Source organism: Bidens hawaiensis, unplaced genomic scaffold, assembly GCF_021521415.1.
Source record: "Bidens hawaiensis isolate Kalapana, Puna unplaced genomic scaffold, B.hawaiensis_p1.1 tig00004364_1, whole genome shotgun sequence".
NCBI classification, from domain to species: Eukaryota; Viridiplantae; Streptophyta; class Magnoliopsida; order Asterales; family Asteraceae; genus Bidens; species Bidens hawaiensis.
The window spans coordinates 55,040-65,638 of NW_027491263.1; the positions used below are offsets into that span (position 1 = coordinate 55,040).

General features: G+C 34.4%; 1 protein-coding gene across 1 annotated transcript; it reads left to right on the top strand.

Moving 5' to 3' along the window:
• The first annotated feature begins 7,981 nt into the window (after nt 1–7,981).
• Nucleotides 7,982–10,380, top strand: LOC143626450 (serine/threonine/tyrosine-protein kinase HT1-like). Its single transcript, XM_077096541.1, has 2 exons — nt 7,982–8,359; nt 9,804–10,380. The coding sequence occupies exons 1-2, from the start codon at nt 7,988–7,990 to the stop codon at nt 10,269–10,271; spliced, it is 840 nt and encodes a 279-aa protein (XP_076952656.1). The 5' UTR covers nt 7,982–7,987; the 3' UTR covers nt 10,272–10,380.
• Nucleotides 10,381–10,599: the final 219 nt, after the last annotated feature.

Consider the following 10,599-nt stretch of genomic DNA (forward strand, 5'->3'; position numbering starts at 1 on the left):
ATGAACATGTATGCCTTAACCGGAAACAAAGTACACTCGTCTCAGCAACTCTATTGTTTTATAGCATAATTTAACCTTATTTGTGGATGTCAATCTAGAAAGTGTCAGTCTGGAAAACTATGTATGACCTTAAACCTTACTAGTATTAATGGCGATAATTCACATACCTATTATGGAGGTTAATGTTTACTTTAGAGTTTACTTGAGGGCAAGCAAAAGATAAGTGTGGGGATGTGATGGTTGGTTAATTTGTACATAGTTAAGTCATTTATTTACTAATTTAACTGTTTATTATGAGAATTTCGATACTTCATACGTGTTTACTGCATTTCAGGTCACAGACGTTAAAGCAGTTAATTTAGACCTATTGAGGCACGGGATGAAGACCCAGGACGTCCAGCACGTGAAACAAGGAAGATAATATTTTATTGCTGATGTGAAGGCCCAACGCGATACGCGATGGGATTGCTTGAAGGCCTATCGCGTATCGTGATGGGAGTTAATTATGATCGTTGACCAAGGTCCATCACGATACGCGATGGACCCCAGAAGACCCCATCGCGTATCGCGATGGGTGACAAAGACGTGAATGTGAGGGTTTTTATGTTTTTGATCTATGGACGACCCTATCATTCAACAACCAGTTCTAGGCAGTTTCTAGAGCTAAGAGAGGACGATTCCATCACTCTGAATCATACCGAGATCATATCTATGTTCATTATCATCATAATTGAAGATTCCATGATGTCGAGGCTCAGCTAAATCCTTAGAGTCATACCCGGGATGTAAAGTTTGTATCATTTTCAGTTTTCTCATGTATTAAGAATGAATACTTTGTAACTATTATTTGATTAGTCTATGAGTATTGATGTTTAGTATTGTTGTGCATTCAGTCGGTTTAGGTTTACGTTTATCAGAACGATTAGTTTGTCAGTTGCTATAATAATTGCTCATAGGATTGTTTTGACTAGTTGAATTCAATGAAGCATGCAATTGTCCTTAGTTGAGTCACACTGGTAGGGATTGTTTGATAACCAGTGTTGTGTGTTAGCGATTGTTGGTGCCTAAGGTTTAGCTCGTTAGTCAGTCTGTGTTAATCAGTGATAGTTAATCTGTTAGGTTGCGTGAGATTACTGTTTATGTGCATTCTTGAACCCCGGGTGTGATTTGCTTTTATTAATTGCTTGAATTTGTTAAAGTGTTAATCAGTATTAAAACTCAATCTTAATTGCTTGTGTGATCAGCACTACCATTCATACTTCATAATATCAGAACTTGTTTGCACGATTACATTGACCACATACTCCTCGTGTTTGACACCTTACTTAACCTAGCTTGCTTAGGTGATTAGAAACTTGATGTAATTGTTTTTTACTAGATAACGATAGTCTAGCATCAGTTGTACCCAGGTTTATTGCATTTTCAAGATCGTATGATGGTATGTAGCCATATTGCTTAGGATGGTTGGTTTTTTTATTGTCAAGCTATATCACATTGATCCTGTACCTTAATTATGATGTCGGTGTAGGTCGTTTTGAACATAAACACAATCTTACGAAATCATTTCGGTTATAATACGAAGATTAAGGATCAAGTTACATAAATGGGTATACGGGCTTGGATATAAAAGAGTTTGGGTTGAACATGGATACGGGTTTATGGGTTTGGGTTAAAAGGTTAATAATAATATAATAATAATAACATAAATTGCAATATGGTCCTTGTAGTTTGAAGGTGGAAACACTAAGAGGTTAAAGTTTAGTGCGGTGTGAAAATTGAATATTTTCAAAGTTATTTATTATATATTAAATAAATATAATAAACAAATACTAATAAAATAATATTTTCTCGAATAACGCGATAGTTTCTGAATAAAAAAATTTCTTGAACATAAAAGCAGGTCAGGTAACGAATATAAATATTAATTGGAAACGCGAGTTGTTACAAGACCGACTAATGGGAAGGCGGTGGCGCCGCTACAGATTGTGCGAGGAGATAGATCAGAGATGTGGGCCGCGAGGAGGGTAACCGGATATGTGACAATGGGTGTGTCGCTGTAGTTATTGATGGACGGGTGATGGTATTGTATAGTGTAAAAGAATTAAGGTTAAGTAACTAGGGCACAATAAATATTATATTATTATATTTTTAGTTATAAAAATTTTAATCAGGTAATAACGGGTACGTAATAGGTAAACGAGTATTTTACATGTTAGACATGAAAAGGAACATGTCAGTTCGTGTCTATCTTTTTTAATACACGATACATGTCAAGATCATGTAGTAATCGTGTACGTGTCTAAATTGTCATCCCTAATTTTTGGTGAAAATACTTGATTAATTTAAAAATAATAATATTGATTTAAAAAGTTGCCTAATTGGAGTTATTGTATTAGAATAAAATTCCCTAATTGGGTAACTGGAATCATTGTATTAGAAGATAATCGCCTAATTGGAAGTATTTATTCCCCTTCATTTTTTTATTCCATAGAAGATTGGCATTTCTAGACGGGCATGTAAATAATTCGAACGTGATATGTTTGTGTACATTCATTTAACTTTAATTAAATAAAAACACGATACAATTATATTCTTTTTGTTCATGAACTCGTGAAGAATGGTCATGTTACGTTTAAAACCCAGACGAACACTTCATGAATGTAAACGAACATAAACAAATAGACTTAAATGAACATCATTGAACAATCATAAACGAAACACAAATTAACACAACTAACCAAACATAAACAAGCATAAGTTAGCATTAATGAACGTAAACGAACAAGTCTAATACAATACAAATCATCTAAAAACACACATAAATGTTGGTGGTTCAAATTTACATGATTCATTCAAAATTATCCATCATGATTCTAAAAAAATATCATCATGATTCATTCAAAGTAATTTAGGATTTAGAGTTAGAAATATGCAAGCAAAAGGAGTTTCCGTGTAAAAATATGGCTTTGCTGATGGGCTAGACCTCAAAACACATGTACATGGTAGTTGGCAACTTTTGATGTAAAGTGTTGGGCAGAGCCGGCTTCGAGAAGGCGACAAATATATTGGGCCTCATGTAAAATGAGTATTTTGTTGGGTTTAAACAATTTGATTTTTAAATTTGCATACTTGGTTGTGATTTGGGTTGCGTAACAACTTTTGAATAAAAATAGGTTTAATTGACATACTTGGTTATGATTTGGGTTGTGTAAAAAACTTTTGTATAAAATAAGTTTAAGCACATCTCAAATGAGACTAGAACTCACAACCTTTTGGTTGAGAGTCATACATACTCCTTTGTCACTAAGCCAAGCTAATTGTTATGTAAATTAAGTTTAAACATTAAATATACATATTGTTTTCCATAAAATACATATAAGTTTTTTTTAAACAAAAAATTCGGGCTTAGCAAGGTGTCGTGTCGGGTGCCATCGACCACTCAGCCCTCTCTAAGGGTAAAGGGTCGGCCCTGGTGTTGGGTTACGTCACACAATGAACGTAACCTGGTGTTCAGTTATCATTAAGTTTGAGGTTGGTGACAAGCTACAAGAAGAAGAGGATGACGTTATGGCTTATGCTATTGTTGAGACATGCTACAATGGTCATGAAAAAGGTCCGCAAGAGTGTGGCAACTCCAAAAACTCATCCTTAGTTTGGATTGCATGTTGCACTCATCTAAGGTCATCACTCACCGTATTTTCAACATGTAATGTTGTAATCTCTTACATTATTGTTTGTTTTCCCGGCAATTAAAATAAATAATGAATTCACTTTTGTTGATAGATTTTTACATCAAGAAATCAATGGGGCTAATATTCTTAAAAAGATAAGCCTAATAAAATATAGTATTGAAAATGGGTGATACCTAATAAAATCAATCTGAAAACCTTTTGTTTTTTGAAATAATACATGATTTGTCGTTATATAGCAAGGACTCGTACCACACATTGTACGTACTTGACGTGCATGTGATGTCAATTATTCCCCTTGAACAAAATATATAGTTATTTAATACTTTAATATAAAAACGTAATTGTCCGTTCGTTTGATAATTAAGTGTAAAGTTTGGTTGAGACAAACGAGTAGAGTGGTGGAGTTTATATATTGAACGAAGTATATATAACTATTATTATATATTTAACAATAACAAGATGACCTAGTTGTAAGGCTTATTCAAAGGATCTTACCATCCCAGGTTCAAACGTTATTATGTAAACATCTTGTGTGACATTTGTAGTTTAAAAAAAAACAAAAGCTGTTATATATTTCATGAAAGAGAAGAATCTGAAAATATTTACGAAAACTATGATTCGTATTTGATTTAAACTCAAAAAGATTGAGCCAAACTACCCTTAATATATATTTTCATATTTATAGACGGAAAATAAAGAGAAAACAACTAAAGTTTCATGTAAAAATGTGTTTGCATGAACAAAATATATGTGCATGTTTCATTGATGACATGTTCGAAATTATTAAATATTAATTTTATAAGGGTAATACGTATAAAGAGATCATATAAGTATTTTTGAAAGACACAAATTTATTATAACTAACATATATATAACAAATAATTAATTTTGTATCTGAAGTTTTCATATCCACCCTAGAATAATCAATATTATCTATTTATTATTATAACCGAACTGGGAATCACTTATACTATTTATCTATATGAGTATATTATTCTACCGTCTATAGTTGGGTCATTAGGTTATAACATTACTGGTTATTAAATCGATAGATTGTCGTACAAAACTTTCTATTTTTTTTTTCATTTTAAAATCTTATTAACCAATTGATTTACCACTACAACATCTGTGTTTTGTTTAATATAGACATTATTATCTTTCGTAAAAGATAAATGGTTAAAAGATTAATAGCAGATGGTTTATTTAATAATAAGTTGGTTGTGGCTCAATGGTAGAGCGCTCATTTTATAAGTGAGAGGTATGGGGATCAAACCTCACTACCACCAACTTATATGGAAGATATGAGGGATGACCCTGGCTTGCCAGGGTTCGAGTTCTGATCTCACCCGGTTTTACCGGCTCCTCGTTGTCGTGCCGTTTGGCGGGCGTGGGAGTCGGGTTTTATCCGGTGAATCCCTCAACAGGTGGACCGCTAGGGGCTCCGTCCGTCCGGACTAGTGGCCGGCTCGGACTACCTTTAGCTAATGGGGGCCGCGTACGGGGTACCCGGCGTTACTTAGTTGGCCGTTAAAAAAAAAAAAGATGGTTTATTTAATAAATTATTAATATAAATAAAAAAAGATGAGACATGTCATGTTATTGGAAAAAGGAAAAAGAGGTGGAAAAGATTTGGCAGGCAGGCAATAAAGGAAGAGAGAGGAAAGCCGTATACGGAATGAGGATACGGCACTGTCCGACACCCTCCCCTGCCCCACGCGCATTTCATATCCTTTTACCTTTCTACCCTTCTAATTTTCTTTCCTTTTCTACTCTCATGAACATCGACTTTTCTTTCCTTCTAAGGACCTAACCATGATATATTTTCTCTCTTTTTTTCATAGCATAACCGGCCATGACTTTTCTCTTTCACAAAACATATGTATTTACAGATGACACATATTCTATATACTAGCACTCTTGCTTCCATGTTTATAGTGTGCGGCTCAAAACCCTAACCCATGGTCGAAGAACTTTAAATTAGTTAATACTAATTGTATTAAAATAAAATCAGGAAAATAATCATTTATATATGCTATGCCATATACAATATGTAATAAATATATAAACCAGTCGTTAATCCATGAGCAGAGGAAGTTCGGAGGGTGTGCGAGTCACATCATCGTCCGGAGCACATAAGTTTTTGGGCACAGAAATATTTTGAATTAGTTAATAATAAATTAATAATTCATTAAAGTATAATAGTGTTTACATATATATTACTTGTCTCTTAACCATGTTCATTCAATTAAATCTATAGCATCACTCACTTTCTCTACCATCACAATCGAACCCACTTGCTTCTTCTATTGTCACCTAGCTTCTCAAACGAGTCGGACAAGCATAGCATCATTACTAGAGGTACAAAGATATTATTAATTTAAAGCTTACAATAAAACGTTACATTCCGCCTTCATGAAAAGCTAGCTTGATAAAATAAAAAAGGCAAGAGTTATTTAACATCGATCAGTTATGTTGTGTTATAAAATTAATGATAATTTCTAATTCAAAATCCTTTCTTAGGAAGTAATTTTTTACTCAATCCCATGCATGTCGGCCGGTTTGAGATTTATCACGGTTCATCCTTTTACGATTTGTTTCCGCCTGACAATTTGGAATTTAGAACTAACTGCTTAGCCCTTTTATTTTCTTTCAATATGTAATATGCAATTATGTATATACATTTGTTGGCCATCTTTTTCATTTAAAAAGTACTAATACGATCGAGCTAATGATTTTGAAAATGAAAACTTCGTTTTGAACCGTCAAATAGTCATACTATCAAAATCGGCCGCCAATCCGCCAAACTTGGTGTGTCAAATTCTGAAATTGTAGTTAGGGGACACATTCATTTTGAAACCGACAGCATGCTGAGAATCATATAATACACATGCTCATCATATATATATAAGAAGTATTGAAAGAGAAAAAAGAAATGTGACTACATGACCGTCGAGTGTTGCACATTAAAAAATAACATCTACAAAGCATTTTGATTCTAAAATTTCTCACGACTTTGCACATATATATGAGTTCAAAATAAAAGCTCTCACAAATCACAGTCCAACTCACGTCTCTTACAAAACCATTTGTACCAGATCGTAAGGATGGAAAGGGCAGTTTACTCTGCTCACTTGAGTACTTGGTCTGCGTAGCCGAGTATCCTGAGGAAGCCATACCCGTTTGCCTTAGTAGAGTTTCGGGTAGTTTCGAGTGAGTACATGTGCTTAGATCGTCCGTAGTGGCCTGGAGTTTTGGCGTTCTGCAAAACCCCCACCCCCGGCATTTTGGGTAGGCATTTTTGCCATAGCGTTTTGTACACAACGCTAGGACGGCACAAATTTTGAGGGTTTTGTGAGATAGAGGTAGCAAGGGGGGATAGAGGCGTTTTGGGGTCTTTTTCTCACTACACCAACTTTTTGCAAAATACCCAAAAGCTGACTAGGCGCCACATGGTGTAAAATGCCCCGGTGTGCATAGTTTTAACTACGCATGGTCTCAGGTGAAAATAGTGGGATTGTAATTGAGATGGTTTTTGTTTATTGGTTAATTGTTGAGTGAGTAGTTAGATATACAACCCTCCTTGAATTGAGTAATTTGAGTTGTTTTGATGTGACACTAGCCAATTGGTTGATTGAGTGAGTAGTTTTGGTTAGGGGTGCAAACGAGCCGAGCCTGGGCTTGACTAGCTTTGAGCTTGACTCGTTTAACTTACACATACATGCAGCTCGGCTCGTTTCGAGCTCTATTTGAAAAGCTCGAGCTCGGCTCGATCATGAGTAGAAGCTCAAGTTTGGTTCGTTTGCACCCCTAGAATTTGTGAGTGGGTAAGGACCCCACCTAAGCACGTGTATAGGTACGAGTGTACTCCCTCTAAATTTATTTACAACAATAATAAAGTAAAAAGGGCAAAATAGGAAAGAGAGAAAAGAGTTAGACGTCATGATCAAAGTGCAATCCCCTCTTGTCTCCTTTGAAATGGATCTTCTGATCACGTGATGACAATTAACCACCAACTGAAAACAACACATCTCACTTCACTTCCTCATCTTCCTCAAAAACCAAAATACGTTGTTGTGGATTCTGTCTTCAGATTCAGTTTCAGACAACCATAAACATTTCACCAATCTCAAAGCTGCTGCTTGCACAGAATACTATGTATCTTCATATCCACTTTTTCCTATTCTTTTCATTAACCGTTACTTTTCACTTTTTCAAAATGATTCTTTATATATAAATAAATGTAGCTAGCTAATTAAGCTTGTTACCCACCCTCTAAGTTAAAAAAAAAAAAAGATATGAAAAAATTCAGTTGGTTTAATCAGATTTCTAACCATGGGAAGTTAGAGAGGAGATTATCATTAGGCGAATACAAACGGGCACAGTCATGGTCCAAATATTTAGTATCATCTGGAGGTGAGATTAAAGGAAAAGGTGAAAAAGAAGAGGAACTGGAATGGAGTGCTGACATGTCACAGTTGTTTATTGGGAATAAGTTTGCCATGGGGAGACATAGTAGGATTTACAGGGGTGTTTATAAGCAAAATGATGTGGCTGTTAAGCTTATTAGTCAGCCTGAACAAGATAGAGACTTGGCCTTGATGTTGGAGAGACACTTTATTTCTGAAGTTGTTTTGTTGTTTCGTCTTCATCATCCGAATATCATCACTGTAAGTTAGTTTCTTGCTTTTGAATTCTTCACAAGTTGAATATTAATTTTGGATCAATATTCATGTGCTTTCTGATTATTAAACTACCATTTTCATTCGCTCATTTTTTACATTTTCGTTCTAAAATTTGTAATTGTTAAAATTGTAATTAGTGAGGATTTTGTAACATAAAAATGATTTTGGTCATTTTCATACACAAATCTCATTGTGACTCTTTGAAAAAAAATAATAATAAATGATCAGTTTGGTGGTTGGTTTTTGCAATATTAATTGTGATAGATAGATTGCGCTAGATTAACTGATTAAGACCTTTTGAGACACTGCCAGCTGCTTATTCTCATAAAATGGCCCACAATAATTTTTCTAACTCCTTTTATTTTTCTACATTTCTATATATGACCTGAATATCTATCTCAACACACCAAGGTTAAGTTTTGTTGTTTGTCTCATATAAAAACATTAGATCATGATAATATCCATCATATCATCTTCCCATTGTTTTGTTATCTGCATGTGTTTCAAAAGATTTGCAGCTTGACTATCGAAACCGACTATTACTAATCGTTTATTGCTGTTAAAAGCATAATCATAATCTTGGTATAAATAGGTGAGAGTGAAAGAAAGTGCTTTTAGTGTTTTGAATTTGTTTGACTAATTTAAAGAATCTTTTTTTATGTGTGTTGCTTTTACCAAAAGTTCCTACCTTTTTATAACTGTTACATATGGAGATGCTAAATAAAATTCATTATTGTTTACAACTTTGTTTTGTATATAAACTTAAAGGGTCACATCTTGTGCAATTTTGGCAGCATAGGTGTCCTCATTTCGACCCCTTTACTTACAAATGGGTCAAATTGCATGGTGTTTTATATCCTTTCATTTGTGTTCAATTTATGTTCGTTACTTAATTTATTCATTAAAATTTGGTAGGCTGGTTATAAATTAGTCTACTAAATGAACTATAATATAAGCCCTTTTTAATTTACTTTTAATAAAATTATAAACCCAATATGTTGTTCCCGTTTATCTTTAACTGGTGCTACTTAGTTGCGTTCATGCATCAATGTTCAATAATGTTTGTTTGTTTGTTTACTTTTGTGATCAGTTCGTTTATATCATTAACGAACAAACATAAACGAACAAGAGCATGTTCATTTTCTTAACTAACGAACACGAACAAGGAACCTCTGTTTGTTTAATTGTTCATGTTCGATCGTTTGTTTGGTTCATTTGCAGGCCTACCGAATATCATGCCACCTCTAATAGCCGCATGCTAAATGATTAATAATCTTATTAATAAACTACCATTTTTGTGTTAAAATGATTAATATTTTGCGCATTTAGTTTATCGAGCAAACATGAATACATGCCTTGTTCATGAACATTTGTTTACGTTTTTTCATTCAAATATGTTTGTGTTCATTCGTGTACGTTTGTAATGCAGTTTTTTGCAGCTTGCAAGAAACCTCCGGTATTTTGCATAATAAACGAGTACTTATCTGGTGGTTCATTAAGGGCGTTTCTGCATCAACAAGAACCATATTCACTAAGCCCGAACTTAGTTTTAAAGCTAGCAATCGACATTGCACACGGAATGCAGTATCTTCATTCGCAGGGTATAATTCACCGGGATCTTAAATCTGAGAATCTACTGCTCGGTGAAAACATGTGCGTAAAAGTGGCCGATTTTGGAATCTCGTGTTTGGAATCACAATGCGGGAATGCGAAAGGATTTGCAGGAACTTATCGTTGGATGGCACCTGAAATGATTAAAGAAAAGAAACATACAAAGAAAGTTGATGTTTATAGTTTTGCCATTGTTATGTGGGAGCTTTTAACTGCGTTGACACCGTTTGATGATATGACTCCTGAACAGGCTGCCTTTGCGGTATGCCAAAAGGTATGTTTTTAATCGTTTTGCTAGCTAATGAATGTGTAGCAAGGAAATATGTTCGCGAGCTCGAGGCTAAAGTGAAGCTAGTTTAATAAACAAGCATGAGCTTGTTAAGCTAGAGTAGACCAGCGAGCCCATTATTTGTATAATTTTTATTTGATATATGATCAATAGATAATTTGCATAATGTATATATGTGTGAACCCTCAAGTGGGCAAAAGTAAAATTGCACTAATTTTGACATTATTTTACTAATCTCATGAAAATAACGTTAAAAGTGGCGGAAGGTTAATCAGGCATTATATGGTGGCGTTGATAGCCGAAAGACAAGGGCACATGCACCAAT

Excerpts from the sequence above, each read along its gene's own strand:
- LOC143626450 (XM_077096541.1), top strand. The coding sequence starts at position 7,988 with ATGAAAAAATTCAGTTGGTTTAATCAGATTTCTAACCATGGGAAGTTA. Across the intron at positions 8,360-9,803 it reads ATCATCCGAATATCATCACT|TTTTTTGCAGCTTGCAAGAA; the intron begins GTAAGTTAGTTT and ends TTTGTAATGCAG.